The sequence below is a fragment of the Mytilus trossulus genome, chromosome 9 (assembly GCF_036588685.1).
Source record: "Mytilus trossulus isolate FHL-02 chromosome 9, PNRI_Mtr1.1.1.hap1, whole genome shotgun sequence".
In the NCBI taxonomy this organism is placed as follows: Eukaryota; Metazoa; Mollusca; class Bivalvia; order Mytilida; family Mytilidae; genus Mytilus; species Mytilus trossulus.
The window spans coordinates 31,679,997-31,701,060 of NC_086381.1; the positions used below are offsets into that span (position 1 = coordinate 31,679,997).

General features: G+C 32.6%; 2 protein-coding genes across 2 annotated transcripts in view; both read left to right on the top strand.

The window, feature by feature from the left end:
• LOC134685563 (inactive pancreatic lipase-related protein 1-like) overlaps positions 1–21,064 on the top strand; it is a 210,257-nt gene that overhangs the window by 126,221 nt on the left and 62,972 nt on the right. The window lies entirely within an intron of this gene.
• LOC134684552 (uncharacterized) lies at positions 8,386–9,540 on the top strand. Its single transcript, XM_063543845.1, has 2 exons — positions 8,386–8,432; positions 9,165–9,540. The coding sequence occupies exons 1-2, from the start codon at positions 8,386–8,388 to the stop codon at positions 9,538–9,540; spliced, it is 423 nt and encodes a 140-aa protein (XP_063399915.1).

A 21,064-nucleotide genomic window follows, 5' to 3' on the forward strand; every position in this document is an offset into this window, starting at 1 on the left:
GGCTTTACAAAAATATTTTGATATGGGCGTCACTGATGAGTCTTATGTAGACGAAACGCGCGTTTGGCGTACTAAATTATAATCCTGGTACCTTTGATAACTATTTCAAGTTCCAGAGTCTTACCCTAAATGGAGGTTAATAACATTGCCTTCCAAATACCGGTTTGATCCCTAACATCACTGCAGACATTAATTGTTGAAATCCGGATAAAGCTGTACACATTTTTGTAGCTCATGTTTGTGGTATACCATATTTTCTGCAAGTTTATTGTTTTTATTTGATATTAAATTAATATTAGGTAGCAATACACAGCTAGGATTGTTAGTTTCGCGGTTTTTTTTTCATTTATAAAAGACAGATCCAAGTTAAAAGTATATAAAAATTAAGAATAATGAAAATTGTTGCTATGAAAGTGTTTTTACTGTTTACAAAATTTAGAATTTTTGGAAATACTAAGGCTTTTCTACCTCAGGCATAGATTACCTTGGCTGTATTTGACAACACTTTTAGGAATTTTGGTCCTCAAAGCTCTTCAACTTCGTACTTTTTGGGCCTTTTTAACTGTTTTGGATTCGAGCGTTACTGATAAGTCTTTTATAGACGAAACGCGCGTCTGGCGTATATACAAATTTTAGTCCTGGTATCTATGATGAGTTTATTTAATGGAAAGGTATTATTACAGAAGAGAGATTAAACCCTTTCATGTTCATTCTAGTAGTGACTCTGAAATTATATCAGCATTTGTTGACTGTTTTGAATGTTATATTTCACACGGTCATAAAAGAGGGAGGTTTGGCATGCCACAAAACCAGATTCTTAATGCTTATTCCGTTTCTGTATGTGTTACATTTTAAAGTTGTGTTGTTGTTCTCCTCTTAGAATGAAATTCAAAACAGTGTGGCTGTGGCCATTGATTGACACATTAAATGCATCCATTGACTAGGACAATTTAGGTGAACGTTTGTATGTAACGAACACTGCTCGTAATGCACTTTTTAAAGTCTCTTAAACTATTGGGTCACCAAAGGGTCTCAACACCTTAATAAAGTAATTCAAAAAAATAATCAGAAAAAAACACGATGTTTTGATTTATTTCAATTGTATAAATCAAAACATAAAAATTATTCCTGATTAATTTTTCGAATTATTTTATAATTAAAGGCGTTAAGAAACCTTTGGTGACCCCACAGTTTAAATGTCTATCGTGGTTACGTCGTGAACAGTGGTCGTTACAGACAAACGTTCACGTAAATTGTCCCAGTCAATGGATGAATTTAATCTGTCAATCAATAGATACAGCCACACTGTTTTGAATTTCATTCTATATTTAATGCGTTTCCCTCGGTTTTGGTTTGTTGCCCCGATTTTGTTTTTTGGCCATGGATTTATGAGTTTTGAACAGCGGTATAATACTAATGCCTTTATTGAAATAATGTGAAATTAGCACAATCTTTTGAAAGGAAATTTGCGGAAAAATGAGATTAAAGACACCTTCTATTGTTTCCATTTTGTGAGAAGGCTATATATCAGTGCTGAAACAATGTACATTGTATGTCTGATATTCTTTGAAATTTTAGTTCAAACATATTTTAAGTCTGGTTTTTTTTTTTGGAAAAAGGGGGGGGGGGGTGTCTAATGTTCATTTTCGAAAAATAAATGAGAAAACTAACACTTTATGTTTCGATGGATATTGAACTTATTTTTGTCAGTTTTATCTATTTTTTTTAGTGATTTGGAATCTGCTTAGAATTAGGGTTCCCAACACATTAACTAAAATTAATATGGCTCGTTTAATTTTCTTAAATTATTAACAAAGTATTTACTTTGACCCTTTGACAAAAATATAAAAATTTCAAAAAGTTTGATCCAACCGTTTAATCAGAAAAATTACACTGGTTATATAGCAGTTTGACAAACACTTATTTTGATCATTGAGAAGCTTAATATTCCCTTAATAACACAACGTCAATAAAACGTTCTGCTGATTATATCTGCTTTTTTTTATGCTGAGTTATCTCCCTGTAGTATTAGGAACAACCTTAGCAAACACTCAACATAAACATACCGTTATGGTATCGTTATATTTACGTTACGTGTATGTGTAACGTTAAAATAGCCTGAGGGTAACGTTTTTTTTTTTTAAATTGATACTTGTTTATTCCAAATATTTCCTGTTTACAATTTCCTCAGTTGCCCAGGATGCAAACTGTGGATTCCCGTTTACATTTAAACCAACTGTCGGGAAGCAGGAGGCTGAAAAATGTGCAATGTATTATCCGAAAAAAATAATATACATGTAATAATAATTATATTCTTTTATATGACAATAAGTGAAAAAGGAATATCTTTATAAATAATATCTCATTATAAAAACATAAACGAGTGCACATATAAACCAGATTCACATAACATTTTAACATAATCGAGTGCATCTTTAAACCATGGATTACCGTAATCAATATAAATTAAGGTTTATGTACCCTTCTGTAGCCATTTTTGTACGAACCATTCAAACCTCAACCGCATCAAAAATCACAGATATAACGAACAATAGAGATAGGCCACTTTGTACACATACCGAGGGGAAACCTGATGCAAAGCATTATTTTCCATTGTTTCATTGCATTCGACAGAAAAAGAGGACCCCGTGGCAAACAAATCAAGACTTGTATAGAAAATCCACAGCCTTTAATACGGAGATTTTTGTTATAAAATTTGAAACATAAATTACTCACTTGATTTTCTATAATGTGCTAGTGTTTATGAGGATACCGTTAAAAAAATAAACTTTTTGAGGTAACCAATCTTGAACGTTATTTTTTAAAGGTCGCCGTAACATTGGTTGAACGTTATTAATATTACGTCACATTTGCATTGGTGTACTATGTTAAGGTAACGTTATGACGGCGTGCACAAAGCTGAGTCCACAAACGTAACGTCTTCAAATAGCTAAAATCATTTACGACGTCGGTGAAACCCCCAAGAAAACGCAAGCGTCACAAAAACACTGGACACGTAGTTTATCGCATAATTTTAAAAATAAACGTTCAACATATGTGTCCTTTTTCGAACAACAAAGTACAGCAAATGCACATTCTGAAAATCTAAGAAAATACATGCTAAGAGCAGCGTAAAGGAAAAAAATAAGCGACTATATCGTAGACCCTATTCAGAAAATAGCATTAAAACGTCATTTCTTTAAACTGTAACAAAATAGCTTGACATTTAAAAAAATCCGGTGTTAAGCCTGTACTTTGGAATCATTCATATTTTGCAGATTGTTTTAAACCTCTGGTTTTGAACATTTGGAATATCGAGTCATTTCGAAATAAGGAAATTGCAACTACATATTTTTTCACCGTTTCTTCCCTTTTCTGATATGAATTCTCCCAAATTACTTCTTGTTACACATAACGAACTACATTCCAAACGCATCCACGATGTCCGATTTTGATTTTTTTCAGGTGAAGTTCGTATGACGTCATAGTCCGAATCCGAAAAAAAATATTGTACGAAAATGCAGGAATATATGTTGAATTTGTACAAATTTCAGGTCAAAAACTATGTTTTATTCTTATTTAATGTTACAAGTTACATATGTTTTTGCCGTTTTTTCCATGTTCGTGTCATTCTTTATAGATTTAATTTTGATAACCTGTTTAATCATGTAGATTTTAATAGCTGGCTCTAATCATTTTCAAAAAAACCTTCCTATTTAAAAAAAATATGTTTTGATGCGGTTGTAGAAAGCTACTTTTAAAAGCGCATTTTACAGGGGCCGTCAACTTTGTGCACGCCGTCTATTCTATTGACGTTTGTATCATGTGTATTTGAACAATTTATAACGTTACATTAATACCATAGTACAACCGTCTAAATAATGTTTTTGAAAAACGTAAATTGATAACATTTAAGTACTGTTAAATTAACAAAATAATTTAACGTTCATCACTAACCATTGTATAACATTAAATTCAATGGTGGAATGTGACGTCATTTAAAATTTTCAGAAAGAGGCAAAGATGGCGTTCCATTACAAGTAGTTGATAATTGACAATTTTTGTTTTGTTAATAATTTTGTCTTCGGTCATCGGGACCAGCACTCGCTTTTCAAATACTGACCCGAGCCTCATTTTGACCAACAGGACCGACAATTTTCGCGAACTCTATTTTTTTTTGGATGAAGTGAACTGTTTTATTTTAATAATTATCTATTTTGGATAAAGGATATATTTCGTTTAAGAAACTTTGTACATAATAAGGACATACTATGTAGATGTGCAATATATGTCCTTCTGACTATTTCTGCATTTTGATCTACCAAAAGCCAAAAAAAAACCCAACTAATTGTAAGTAAAACTAATTATTAAATACTACGATTAAAACAGCCCTAATACGGATAAATCGGCATGTGCAATACTGATAACGTTCCACTGTCGATATAAATCAAGAGCTCATATTGATTTTCGAACAGGGCCAATACAGATAAAAGCTGTATTGGCCCATGGGCTAATACAGGACGTTTACTTCCGGTTTCAATTTTCCAACGCCATTACTTAACTTTGGGGGTACATTTGTGTAATCATAAAATAAAAAGGTTAAATGATGTGCATTGTTTTGTAACGACTTGCAGTCTAGACACGGAAATAATTCACAGCCTTTTCGAGTACGACTTTCGATTATTGACACTGTTGCATTCCCGTTAAACAATCATCACATTCAAAACGCAGACGATCCAAGACAGAGTAAGAATAGTTAAACTGTCTGATTTATTCTTCCCAGTTACTTTATATTTGCTACATAAAATGAATTGTAATAGCATTTTATTAAGTACTTGGACGAGGAATCAGAAATATCATCTGAAAATGTTGACAAGAAATCCATGCATGATGATGGACGTAAAAGCGAAAAGCAGTGACGAGTTCAGATATGAAATGATTTCTGTATCTTCGTTAAGGTAAATATACAATTCCTTGTTTAAGGTAAGTCCTATATTTATTCTTATTGAAAGAATATGAATCTTACAAATTTGACAGTTCATACAAATTTGTCTTTTGAAATATTGGCCGCTGATCACATTATGACATACATGTAACTCTGTAAGCTGGATTCAAAGCTAGTCAGTGTTTTAAAAATCATTGGCCCTGTAAACATATATTGTGAACAGATCATAAATCATGTTATGGAGTGGTATTTGCAAAAAATACCAGGCAAGGGGCTGTGAAATTTCCCGAGCCTTCAAGGCGATGGAAATTCGGTCCCAGGACTCGTATTTTTCACAAATACCACTCCATAACATGATATATCTGTTTAATTACACCGAATAGTTATGGACTAAAATTCTCTGTACAGGTGAAGTTATTTTTTTCTTTTACTTTTAAGCTGTAATTCATAAACATGTTTATGCATAATTTTGAGGATAAATAAGTGGATTTTATCATAGAACTGCGGGAATTATGCATGTACTAATACGTGTCAGCTCTCTTTCTTTATGTAACGTCATATCCGAAACAAATTGGCGGAAATATGCATTTGAGGGTAAAAAAGGAATATCCAAAATGGCAAATACCATGGCATATTCACCAGCAGTGGTGAAAAACAGGCAATTTGGTTTGAAATGAGGAAAAAATGTTAGAATATGCGAAAAATACACTGGCTACCAACGCTTGAACCAATCAAAAACTGACATTCTTATATAAGGTGTAATTATGCATGTAATTCAGGTTTCATTGCCAGTCCGTATTGGAAATATTGGCCCTATATTCACATTATTGCCAGTCCGTATTGGAAATATTGGCCCTATATTCACATCATTGCCAGTCCGTATTGGAAATATTGGCCCTATATTCACATTTGATGTATGTAATACAGCATTCAGAACAAGTCTGTATTGAAAAAGTTGGATTATTTAATAAAAGTGTTATGAACTGTCTGTTTCTGTATTGGCACTGGTATAGATTCTCGGTCAGCTGTATTGGCCCTCGACCCTACGGGTCTCAATGCCAATACAGCAAACCTTGAATCTATACCAGTGCCAATACAGAAACAGCCAGTTAATAACACTATAATAATTTGCCAATCTTCTGTAGCGAATGATTCTATCAATATTAATATGTATTTCTTAAAAATTGCCAATGCATGCCACATCTTCCTATTTCTCTTTGTTTTATTCTTACGTTTTAGTACGACAAAAAGCCACAGTTCTCCCAAAAAAAATCACTGTACAGTCGTGTAACTTTTAGCAGAATAAAAATGGTTTGCTAAAATCCACAGTAATTCCCATCAGAGTATTCCATGCTTTGACACGATCATGTATTACGCTAGAATAACGTAGTATAACGTCGAAGAAATGTCTTTTTAATAGTAAAACATAACGTCTTATTTATAAAGTGGAAATTACGTTAATGTAACGTTAAAATATTACGTTTTTTTCAATACGAAATTATAACCTAAAATTAAAATGATAGTACAATGACTACATAACGTTTTTTGACGTACGTAAATTTTCAATATTAATTTACGTTAAAAAACTAACCATTTTATAACATGATGTCATGCGCTAGTATATGACATCATTAAAGGAAAAAGAATACATAGAGTGCCATTATCATAATTGAGGGTTTGGATGGGATTAAATGATTAAAAAATAATGCTCTTAGAAAATGAAGATTAGAGAATAACGAGCAAAAAAATGAAGATTTGATAAATGCGTAGTATCATATTTTTGTAGATTAGAGAGAAAAAAGGGGTGAAGATTAAATGTTTACAGAATAAGAGAAATGCGTGGTATAATTTTTTGAAGTTAAGAGAAAAAAAGGGGTACATTTTTGGAAGATTAGATAAAAAGGGGTGAAAATTAAATGATTACAGAATAACAGACCCCCCATCCAGACCCTCATAATTACAAGGAGTTTACAATATGCAATTATTCGTTTACATTTATTCATGCCCTTCTATCTTAACGCTAAAAGTATTAGTTAGTGAACAAAGCGGTAAGTATAACTTTCAAATTTTGTCAATTTTTTCCAAAAAATACGACACATTGAACAATTCTTTGATTTATTTGTACTTTGTCAAGACTCCGTTCGATTTTCTTTATGTCGTGACAAAGTACAAATAAATCTTATGCAACTGTTCTTCCATTAATATATTATATTGCAGATATATATTTTTACTGGTTACTAGTTGTGTGTTGCATATTATATTAATTGTAACACTTATTAGTGACTGGATAGGTTGAATAGAATCTTCGACGATCAATACAAGCAAGTACTTGTTATCGGATAATGTATTATAAAGACATAGCAAAGTATGCAGGGTGAAGGTAGAAATTGTTATATTAGAAAAGAGTTTCATTAGAGTTAATAAAAAAAAGTTTTAAAAATAACAGTATCAACGATATTACTCCAGGGTTCGACACTAACGTTAGTCCTGTCGCCCGAAGGACTTGTTAAGGTTCATCATAAGGAATTGAAAAATATGGCCGTGTGTACACTTCAAAAATTACTATGAGTACAGACAAACTGGTACATCCAGGAAAGTTTTAAGGCATGGCAGGAACTAGATATATAAAAGTTATATGAAGTCTACGTTTCAGAAAATTAAAAACTTACCTGCATTTTGATGTGCATTTTTTCCAGTCTGCAAAAGATAGCAAAATAAACAAACACCCGAGTTTCATTTGATACGGTCCACTCAGCTACACAGTTTAAACCTGTTAAATCACCTATTTTTTACAGGTATCTATTGTCCATCTATTGTCCATTTAAATCAATACTACTCACAACATTGATTATATGAGGGGAGCTTCTCAATCGTTTTCACTACTTAGTTAATTTTTGCACCTTCTGCAGGAACGAAAAAAAATGGATAGCAAAATCTAGAAAAGTTTATAATTTTCTGAAACATAAAATGCATTTAAAATTTATATATCTAGTTCCTGCCATCCCTTAAAACTGTTGCAGGTGTATAGGTTAGTCTGTACTCGGAGTAAAATTTGTAGTGTAAATACGGCCATTTTAGCCAAAAGGTTATGATGAACCTTAACATGTCTACCTCAGTAGTCCTTTTATCTTTTATCGCCTTTCCCCGTCCAATTCTATAGCAAAACATGGAAAACCGTACACTGATTATGTACTACTATGTAAGCTAGATGCAGCAAAAGGTTGTGACATATGGCAAACATACTTGACAGACAAATATTGTCACAATTTTGTCACAGTAATAGCAGAAACAAGGAGACAATAGCAGTTGGCACTTGTGGAGTTTTCGCCAGTTCTTTCTGTAATCAGTGTGATGGTGCAACTGACTCATCATGCAAAGAGGCGGAAATTATAATAATTAGACTGTCAAAAGATTGTGAAGTAAGTGTACTTGATAGTTTCATGAAGAAAAGGGTAATTTTTAGTGATGGTTGCAGCAGCCAGTACAAGTAAAGAGGACCATTCGCTGACTTGGCACAGACGGAACCACCAAAAAACAGAAACTATTTTGGATCTGAACATGGGAAAAGTGAATGTGATGGTGAGATTGGGATCCTGAATAGAGTACTAGATAGGACAATCATTGGTAAACAAGCTATCATCAATAATGCAACAGATCTGTATAATTACTGTCAGAAAAATTTAGAAATAACTGACCCTGTCAGTAAACGCTCATTTAAATTGGTAAAATAGGGAGAAATCAACAGCAAAAGAAATGAAACAAACATCAAAACCATCACAAATACAAGAAAATTACACCAGCCCTTTAATACGATGAAAGCAGACGAAATTAAAGTGAGAAACCTGTCATGTTTTTGTCAACAGTGTGAGGCAGAGGAATATAAAAAATGCTTGAATAGTATATATGTTGAGTGCTTTACACCAAAGAAGTTGATATTATAAAATAAAACAGGAAATTTACAGAAATCAGAAAATGTAACAAAACATAAAATCTCGGTCAAAACAATGCAGTCAATCAAGCATGTTCAAGTGATGACATTGATAAAATACCTAGGCGAGAATATCATAATGTTGAAACTCACCTTAATTATTTCTAGATGAATGACAATGCAGACAGGCAGTTATACTTTACTGCAATTTCAGAAATTTTTCAAACAGCTATAACTTTTGAGGATCTCCAAGCTAAATGTGTAGAAGACTTTTTCAAATTACAATATCAGTGTTGACAAGACCATTGATATTTACACTGGTAACTTTACAGTTGACAGATTTGCCTTGATACTTTTGCCGAGGAATAAAATGCCTGAAAACCTACAAAACTTCTTGCCAGTAAATGTAATTGGAGATGGTAATTGTATAGCACGGTCAGCCAGCGTTGTTTGCTTCGGGAATGAGGATGGAAACGAAGAAGTCAGATGTCGAATTGTAATTAAAATGCGTTGTTTTCCAGATGTATATATGAACAATGAACACCTATCAAAGCACTTTTTGGACAATAAGGAAGCACAATCTTTACTCCAGATATACTTCATGTTTTCCAATGAATACATCCCAGGTGACAGATTAACATTGGCAGTTATTAGAAAAAATATTTGAGGCAGAGGCTTTCAGGGTCGCAAAACACAAGGACTTTATGGGGTTATTCCAGATGTTTGCCTTGAGTTCAGTATTAAACTCACAAGTTCACTCCATATACCAAGAATGCGGTCCAGATTTACTATTAAAAGGCAGTATTGCATAGATGTGTTCAACCAAGACAACTAGAACTTGCTGCACCACAGTTTGGTATCATGTGGACATCAACTAGACAAGTTCAACAGCTAAAAACTGGATACCTAATCATTTCGTCCCTCTTCTGTCAATGTCTGAAGCAGTTCCAAACGTCATAATTTCAGATGAGTTGGATATAGCAGAAGAGATGCAATATTCAGTGATGTAAGTTTTAATAAAAGTTAAGGACAAACAAAAAGATGTGTGTTTCATGAAATTTAGGATCGCTACATTGTACATGGCACTTTTTTATTTGGCCTTTTATTATGGTTTCTGAAGATTTGGAAAATTATTGTGACGAAATTTCATAATGAATACAATCCTCACGTATATCATGTATATATATCAGATTCACTGTAAAATAAATCACATCCTAATATTTATACTTAGTACAGGAAAAATTACACAACAAAACAAGAGACATGACAAAAATAAAACAACACTGGATCCCATTTTATTTATTGATTGTTGTTTAACACATGCTTTAAGAGAAAATTAAATTTTGTTTCTAAAATAAAAACTACAAAGCTTGTAATTCAATTTAATTCATAAAACAAGACACATAAACATGATGTTAAGGTTCCACTAAAGTCAAAATATAGGACACTTCTTAAACATCTAAACATTGCCTGTATTTTTCAACCTATAATGAATAAAGTCATAAACTATGAAAACATATGTTCATTTAAACATACTTAACATATACACACTGTATAATTAAATTGTAAATAAACTTGAAATTTTTATGTTGTGGCCAAACCGGTTCTAGGGGTGAACACTAAATTTTCAAGAAAATCTGGAGGCCTGCAAGACGACTTAATTTGTTTAGAATTGGTATGGACGAATATAGCTGCGGAACCCTAGCTCATAGGTCCTTTTGTTATTTTTTTACTATTGGCGGACCATATAGAGCTACGTATTTTTCCTATTTCAAAACTTTCGGAATTGCGACCCAGGTTCAGGTCGCACTTATTTGCCCAAAAAATATTCTTTATAATGTTTGCAAAGCTTGTCAATATATCTAGTTCGTTTCGTTAGATATTTTTCTATGATATGACGTACCTATTTATGTTTGAATATTCATTTCCTTAACACTATTATCTAATTATTTCCATTTGTATACATTCTCCGCCTAATTTGGTCGGCCATATTGAATCGCGTGGTGACGTCACGAAATCAAGAAAAGATAACTCTTATAGGAAAACACGTTTTGGTTTGTTTATGTTGTCTTTTATTTTATTTCATGACTTTTTGAATGAAAGTACGTTTAATTAAAATTATATACTAACCGAAATAATAATTATTTCAGTCTATTCAAATATTTCGTATGAATTAATGTTGTAAAGATTTAAAAACACTCGATTCTTGCTTATGAATAAGTAAACTAACCACCACGTGTTTTTCTATAAGAGTTATCTGTTCTTGTTTTTCGTAGTCGTTCCTCACCTCCAACATAGGAGATCGAGGGTATTTGAGTTATCTTTTCTTGATTTTCGTGACGTCATCACGAGATTCAATATGGCCGAACAAAATAGGACGAATACTGTTACATGTGATGCAGGGCAAGCTCATGTTGATTTTTTATAAAATGTATTGATTTTCGAGTTTCAGTTAATTTCATGTATCTAAGTGAACGAATATCGAAGGTACAATACAGAAATTGGACAAATATGCCATTAAAATATATGGTCCGAGAACACAATTAATTCGTAGTGCATTTCTTTTAAAACATAAATGAAAATAAAAAAAATGCGCTTTCTCAATGAAACTTTTACAGTGTGTTGTACTACTTTTGGGACAAATTATATCAAAATTATAGAAAACTTCATCGCCTCTAACTCAAACTATGGACAATTTTGTGTTTAGGGTGTCTTGAAATCTTTTGACAGCTTCCGTAGTGCTAATTTTTAACCTTTTTCAGCTGGACCAAATCACTACTTTCCTGTAAAATTCTGGACCCAATTTTTTTTACAGTGTAATTTCACCCCCCTTCTTACAATTTGAGGCATTAAACTCGGAGAATTTGGAAGGGGTATAAAAATTATTGGCAAGAAACCCACTGTTAACACTAGGGACTATGAACGAAAATCAAGGGACGACAATTGTGGTCTCGGACCATATGTATGTGACAAATCAACATGAGCTTGCCCTGCATTACATGTAACAGTATTCGTCCATACCAAATTAAGTCGTCTCGAAGGTCTCCAGATTTTTTTGAAAATTTGGTGTTCACCCCAAGAACCGGCTTTGCTACAACATAACAATTTCAAGTTTATTTACAATTTATACAGTGTGTATATGTAAAGTATGTTTAAATGAACATATGTTCTCATAGTTTATGACTTTATTCATTATAGGTTGAAAAATACAGGCAAAGTTTAGATGTTTATGAAGTGTCCTATATTTTGACTTTAGTGTAACCTTAACACAGTCCATGTATAATTTTATTGCAGTAATATATATGGGGTGAATAGTCTTTTATCATAAAAGTCCCATTGATGAGGTGCAAACAAGAACCTTTTAAAATTGATACATGTAAATACGTCTTAGGTAATGCCACCCCATTATGATAATGAATCAACAAATGTCATTTTCCTTTGCAAAATATGTACATGAGCTGTTCTTAGGGAGTAACTACTGATGTATGTGATTATGGAACAATTTATAACCACCATATAAGTAATGTTTCAAATCAAAAATATTTTGACATATTTTTTTTCCAGTAGCGACACTAGCTTGAATTTCATTTTCGAATAGAAAGTCAAGTAAATAGGTATAGTATACAATTATATTATAATCCTTTTTTGAAAACACTTAATCTTTGCCACATTTTTCCTTAGCAAATGAGACTTATTATTGACTAATAATCATATATTACCCATCGAAAGGCTCATTTTCTGTCACGCACAACAAAAAAGACTGCATAAATTATACCTACAAGAACTAATAGATTCATAAATTAAATATATAAAAGAAAGAAGAATATATTAAATGTCCTTTTTTTATACGAAATTTGGGACTATTATTGCAAGATGTTGACGCAACATCCAATAATAATCATATATTACCCATCGAAAGCTAATTTTCTGTCATGCTCAACAAAAAAGACTGCATGAATTAAACCTACAAGAACTAATAGATTCATAAATTGAATATATAAAAGAAAAATGAATATATTTAATTGTCCTATTTGACGAAATTTGGGACTATTATTGCAAGATGTTGACGCAATATCCAATAAATGAACCAAAAGGCAGTAAATAAGGGTAGTTTTTAGACAAAAAGTCTTCAACACAGCTACAATATGCATATCATTAACCTGTTTAAATTGTACCTTAATCACAATTGAAATCTATATATTAAGGGTAGTTTAGATACATTGTATGATCTTGTGTTTTAATTTTTTCAGTAGTTAGACCAGCGTAGAATTTATGGAATGGCCACAATTTGCAGTTGAGGTAACAGAAGAAAAAAAACAGAAGTTTGAGAAGTTAAAACAGAAATGGAAGAAAGAAAAACAGAAGTAATAGAAGTAACAGGAGATCCAGTAGAAAAAAACAGATGTAATGGAATGTCAAACTGAGGTGATAGAAGAAGAAAAGGTAGAAGTGCCAGAAGAAAAAAGTGCAGTAATAGAAGTTGTCACAGAAATTCTAAAACCAGAAACACCAGTTATTGTGTAAATAGTTAAGACAAAATTGCATAATAAAATTAACGGTACCAATTTTCTTGCACCAGATGCGCATTTCGACAATACATGTCTCTTCAGTGATGCTCGTGGCCTAAATATTTGAAATCAAAAGCTTATATAAAAGATGAAGAGCTATAATCCAAAAAGTCCCAAAAATATAGCCAAATCCGTGAAAGGAATCAGAGCTTTGCATACGGGAGATACATTCCTTAATTTATAATAATTTCTTAATATTTTCAAATTTCATAAAAGGCACTAAAGATATTAAGGTGGTAGTCAACCTCTTATGTGGAAAACGGGTGCGCGAGTTTCTCACTGCATTGTAGAACGATTGGTGACCTTCTTCTGTTGACTGTTCTATGGTCGAGTCATTGTCCCTTTAACACATTCCCCATTTTCAATTGTAAATGACAAAGCCATGGCAGAAATGACCAACAACAAAATTACAAACAGACAAACAAAAGTTCACACAATATAATGTAGAGAAATAAAACTGATACGATACTATTACCAAGAAAAATCTTATCTCAGGTGCTTCAGAGGGTAAGTATATCTTCTCCACATGTGGCACCTGTTAATATCCTCAACATTTTTATAAACCATTTTAAAGTCTGATATACATGTATATGGTAGTGTAAGATTCAAGAAAAAATATTATTTTTCAGAAGAAATCTACAATCTATAAAAACAGCAGTTTAGAACGTGTGTATTTCGGATTTATACGAAGAAAAGAGTATTTTTTCAAACATTTATTGCATTCACACTTAGATTTAGTGAGGGGTCATATGTTCTCCTTTAACATGGTGCTAAAATATTGCCAGCAGTGGTGAGTATTTTTCTTTAGTAGTTTCTTTGGTTCTGTTGTAGAATAAGAACGTTATACCTACAATGTATATCTTCTACTGTATCTAATTAGTTTATAAAATATTGCCGTCTAGGCCGAATGACGATTAAACTCCTTAATAAGCGACTTTTCATCACTTGGTCACTGTATTATAAAGATAATTAGGTGCTCTTTGTACGTTAGTAACCATTGTAGCAACTTTTTGAGGGGTCTATTGATGACATGTCGCAAAGACAAACTTCCGACCCGATCCAATCTGCTATTCCTGTGGGAGTTCAAATTTTTAGACCTTTATCCAGAACGGCCCCTGATGCAAGACTTACCTACTGTATTTATTATTTTACTTTTTCGTATCCTAAACATATACCTAAAAAAAAAGATGCGGTATCAGTGTTAATGAGATAACTCTCCACATGAGACCAAATGACACAGAAATTACCATTTATAGGCCACCGTACAACCTTTAGCAATGATCAATGTCCATACCTACTAGTCTGCTATTAATGGCCCCGAAAAGACAAATGTAACATAATTTAAACAAGTTTACAAATGAGCTTATGTAGATATGCTTTAAAAATATAACCAAAAAAAACATGTAACACAGCACCTAACGACAATCACTGAATTGCAGGTTCCTGAATTGTATCAGGCCTAGGCTAATACAGATGTTTAACATGTCAGCTGCATTGAAGAACGATTGGTGACCTTCTTCTGTTGACTGTTCTATGGTCGAGTCATTGTCTCTTTTTTATACATTCCCCATTTCCATTTTCAATTCTAAATGACAAAGCCATGGCAGAAATGACGAACAACAAAACTAAAAACAGACAAACAAAAGTTCACATAATATAATGTAGAGAAATAAAACTGATACGATACTATTATCAAGAAAAATCTTATCTGAGGTGCTTCAGAGGGTAAGCATATCTTCTCCACATGTGGCACCTGTAATTATCCTCAACATTTTTATAAACCATTTTAAATTCTGATATACATGTACGGGGTAGTGTAAGATTCAAGAAAAAATATTATTTTTCAGAAGAAATCTTCAATCTATAAAAACAGCAGTTTAGAACATGTGTATTTCGTATTTATACGAAGACAAGAGTATTTTTTCAAACATTTACTGCATTCACAATTATAGATTTAGTGAGGGGTTATATTAGTTATCAGAGGTACCAGAATTATAATTTAATACGCCAGACGCGCGTTTCGTCTACATAAGACTTATGTTCTCCTTTAAAATATTGCCAGCAGTGGTGAGTATATTTCTTTAGTAGTTTCTTTGGTTCTGTTGTTGTAGAATAAGAATGTTATACCTATTTTTTATACTGTATCAAATTACAGTTTATAAAATATTGCCGTATAGTCCGAATGACGATTAAACTCCTTAATAAGCGACTTTTCCTCACTTGGTCACCGTATCATAAAGAGAATTATGTGCTCTTTGTACGTTAGTAACCATTGTAGCAACTTTTTGAGGGGCCCATAGATGACATGTCGCAAAGACAAACTTCCGACCCGATCCAATCTGCTATTCCTGTGGGAGTTCAAATTTTTAGACCTTTATCCAGAACGGCCCCTGATGCAAGACTTACCTACTGTATCTATTATTTTACTTTTTCGTATCCTGAACATATACATAAAGAAGATGTGGTATCGGTGTTAATGAGATAACTCTCCACATGAGACCAAATGACACAGAAATTACCATTTATAGGCCACCGTACAACTTTTAGCAATGATCAATTTCCATACCACCTATTCTGCTATTAATGGCCCCGAAAAGACAAATGTAACACAATTTAAACAAGTTTACAAATGGGCTTATGTAGATATGCTATAAAATATAACCAAAAATATATGTAACACAGCACCTAACGACAAGTACTGAATTGCAGGTTCCTGACTTATATCAGGCCTAGGCTAATACAGAATGTGGCGATGTTACACATGTCAGCTGGCGTCCAATCCTCCCCTAACCTGGGACAGTGGTGTAACAGTACAACATAAGAGCAGACTTGAGATCAGTTGAAAAGACTCAACTCATTAGGTGGATACAAATAAAATTAAATAAAAATAGATTTTACACAAACAAAGTGAACGTGGGAGGGTACTTGTACATCCCCAAAACAAACAGACACTGTTTGTTTTCTTTCGTTACATCTTCTGTGTTTTCTTTCGTTACATCTTCTGACATCAGATACGGACTTCTCTTGAACTGAATTTTAATGTGCGTATTGTTATTCGTTTACTTTTCTGCATGTGCTAGAGGTAAAGGGGAGGGGGAGATCGCATAAACATGTTTAACCCCGCCGCAATTTTGCGCCTGTCCCAAGTCAGGAGCCTCTGGCCTTCGTTAGTCTTGTAGACAACAGTGTTTTAGATGTCATCAGATGTGGAGGTGTAGATTTAAACACAGTGTGCAAAGTAATATAATTAAATACAGAATAAAATAGTATAAAATAAATTATATATATGATTTTATTTACAATAATATAACTATACTTTCTTTCAGATTAGAATATAACTTTCACTTAAGATAGCTTTAAAGCCAGCATGTCAGAAATTTAAACATTTCAGTTAACGGTCCGTGAACGACAAAAGAGGTTAATCAATTTTGAAATGAACTCTTGCTGACATATATGGAGCGGGGGTAATTTATCACCCGATGGATATGGCACTATCCTATAAGAACCGGTACGAGGGAAGCGAAAAAGTTTTTGTTCAACAAAATGTATATCCTACTTTTTATGTATCGCATCTTTGTCATTCAAAGCTATGCATAAACATATGAACAATTATCATGTGAAACTAAAATATAAATGAGGCAAGAAATACTGGCAAAAGATATGAAGAATATATAGGCCATAGAAGCTATAGAAATTGCATTTTATAACATATGATAAGAGAGAGAGAGTTTTAATTATTTTGTTTCCCAATTCCTTATTTCATTGTTTTCCCTGTTAATGAACCGTGTTGTTTTGTACCAAGGAGTCTTTTTCTCTGAAGATAGTAACGGCCACTGTCATCCCATCTTACCATGTTCCTAAAGAATATAATAAACTTGGTATAATAAATTCCAGTTTGTTTTGCAATTAATAGAGCGTATCAACCTGTGCCAATAGAAGCCGAATGTACTGCAGACTGACGAAGTGCTCCATACTGTGTTTTTGAGAGCATAAGTAAAACCCTGTGATGTAAGCTCTCAGATTTATAAGTATTTAGAAGACGAGAAGTTTTTTGAAGGATTTCGACGGATAGAGACTTTCGTATTGCAATTTTCAATTTCTGCTTGTCTTCTGTGCCTAATTCTAAATGTCTCCCATACGGCAAAACATTGTATTGTATGTGCATGGCCTAATATGCGATGCAGACCATTGAATTTCGTTTTCAATTTGTATGCCTACCACTGAAATATGAATCAATGTTTTTCATTGCTGCCATCACTTTTTCATAAAAAAGTATTTCAAAAGGAAAGATGTTCTTGATTCGCACTATTTCCAAACGCACCATTGCACGAATACAAGTACCCAATATCTGTAAAAATATGTCTCTCCTCTATTTGTATCATCGGGAAAGCGATTCAATTTTAAACTTTCAACATTGTTTTGAATGGTGCGCATCTTGTGAATGAAACAATGTTTTATGCCGTATGGTGTACCCAAAAATGATAGAAGATTCCTTTATGGTTTTTGCAAGTTGAGCGCTTGCATCACAGATGACAGAATTTGTTTTAAGTAGCCTACCTGAATTTACCTTTTGTTGAATTAATTTGACAGACTTAGCTCCACTTGAAGAAAAATATATGTTATAAATTTAATATAATACAACTCGTCGGAAAATGTATAGAACTTGAAAATAAAATTTTGCTGGAATTTCATAATGGTACCTTATTAAAAAGGACAAACAAACAAAAACAACGAATTAAAGAAATTTAATGAAGGAAAAAAATAAGAAGAAAATTTAAAAAAAAAAACACAGAAAAAAAAAAAAAAAATTAGGTTCATGTCTGATAATTTTGTATAGTTGCTAATCCGTAAAGTTATCATGTATACCCTGGTTAATGCACCAAGCTTGATGAAATTAACCAAAACATTTATTTTTATTTGATATCTTCTCCAAAATATAAGGATGCTTTATTTTTTCAATCAATGCTGTTAAACTTAATTTTCCATTAAAATATCTTGTATTATACATGTATATACACTGTTTAATCCAGATAAGAATATTGTTTTGAGGGTCACCTTTGTACATTCGTGATAAATTTCCAAACAAAAATGATCTTGTGTAAATGGTATACTAATACCATTCTGCATGGAGAAACCACAATTCAGTTTGCTCAATAAATTGTTGTACATAATAATAGTCCCACAGCATATGTTCAATTGATTCCAGTTCAGTCTTACAAAAAGTAGTTTTGCACTACCCCAATTTTGTTTCAAAAATTTATTTGTTGCATGAAATGTATGATTTATTCTATACTGAAGCCATTGTGGCTAAGTTGTTTTTTTTGTATAGAGAATAGTAGTTGAAAAATCTTTTTTCCAGTCTCTAAAACTAAAATTGCTTCCCACCTTTTTTTATCTTCAGATACCGATTTACTTTTGAGAATGGTCTTTATAACTGATGGTATGAAAGGAGATACTAATTTATAATCTCTCCTTTTTTTTTTCTTTTTTTTTGGAAGTCTTGGTTATCATAGAAATTATGCTATTATATTTCACGATGTCTAAATTCGTCAAAAAACACTCCTAAAATTGATTTTTTTTTTTTTTTTTTTTTTAGAAAAGTACAAATTTTCCTCAACAATATCATTCACATGTAAAATACCCTTACTATGCCAGTCTGAAAAAAACACTAGTTTGTTGTCAATTTGGAATAGATAATTCATCCAAATTGGACTGGAAAGAAAATATTCCCAGTCGTGCAAATTCATTTCCTTTTCAATTACCATTTGCAAAGCACCCAGTACGTCTTTCCAAATAAAGGCAACAATAGAATACCGCTGTTCCAAACTCATAAATCCATGGACAAAAAACAAAATCGGGTCAACAAAATAAAATCGAGGGAAATGCGTTAAATATCAGAGGAAAACAACGACACAACACTAAAGTGTAACACACACAGAAACGGACCGAGCAACAGACAAATCCCACGAGAATAACATATATAATATCAGTACCAAATACATCAATTTGGGATACACAAGTACCGTGACACGTCTTGTCACAATGTGAATTTACACTCAAACATAAGAGAAAACAAACGACGCAGCGTTAAAATGTAACAGACACCGAAACGAACTATAATATATCAATAGCCATATTCTGACTTGGTATAGGACATTTGTAACAAAATAAGGACTTTAAACAATATTATTCTTAATACTTTGCTGTAGTTGCTTAACATAGCTATTACCACAGTACAACTAAAGAATCTATCATTATCAACATTAAACAGAAATATATTTCGCCATTTATAATCATTTTTGAAAATTCTTCTGATCCAAGTACATTCAAAGAATTTATAAAAGCATGTCAATTCATAATTGTTAAGCCTCCATCACAATAATCCTTCTGCATTACATCTTTCTTTCTCCATGAACTGGTGAGTTCCAAATAAACGTGTACATTAGGTCATTTATCGGTTTAATAATATCTGCACTTGGATTTGGTAGTGACAATATCAAATGATTTAAATTGACAACATAAGTGTCTTTACAACAGCAATTTGACCAATAACAGTAACGTTACATCTACTTTTCTTCACTACCATCTAAAATAAGTGACGTATCGTCAGCAAACTGCTAGAGTTAGTGTTCAACATGAAGAACTTTGATTCCATTTATTTTTTTATATTTCTTTACAGGCTCCTGGTATATTTTCAACGCTAAAATGTCTGCACACAAAGAATGAAAAGATAAGGCGATAATGGATCACATAGCCTACAACCCTGTTCAACAGTAAAATAAACACTAGGATTGCGTCGAAGAATGGTTGTTTGGAACATTCCAATCATACCAGAAAGAAAAGAACAGTGTTTACATGATGCTATTTATTGATGAAGCATTTAGTGATTTATACCAAGTATTCCACAGGTGCTTGAGGACAGGATCCTGTATGAGCCCCATATAGTCCCTCCCCCCTTTTTTTTTTTTTTTTAATCATAAATCTCAGTTTTTTCTATATATATCACTTATTTGTATCATATATATACTAATATTAATATTTATACTCTAAATATGCATGTTTACTATCGACGTGAATCTCGACTATAGGGCGAAGCGAAAGGTTGCCAACTTCGTTTCAAGAAATTGGGGCAATGGTCAGGAAAAATTGTTTTAAAATCTAATAAAATGTCTTTTACCGGTCTAATCAACGAGTACTTGCTGTTCCCACATAATTATCCTTATCGAATATCAATATCCAGACATAATATATTACTGTTTAAACACTTTTAATTAGTTTTTTCGCTGCCGGTGTTGCTGTTTTTTGGTCCATTCAACTTCGATCAACGGAAGTTACAAAACAACGACATCTGTGTGGTCTTCAGCTCAAGAAGGATAACTCCACATGAAAACGCGGGAAATTAGATGAGTTCCGGGGTAGAAAAAGTCAAGAGATTTTCGAAATGTTTACATTCGAAATTTTCTTATGTTTTCTTATCCTGCATATACCCCGGTTTTGCTAATTGATATTCATAATATGTAAATTGTACCACGTGATAGTAGTTTGAACTGGACTGGCTTCATAGGCTTGATATCATTAAAATCTTTAAAACACGGATATTATAAGTTGCCCGTTACAGAGTCC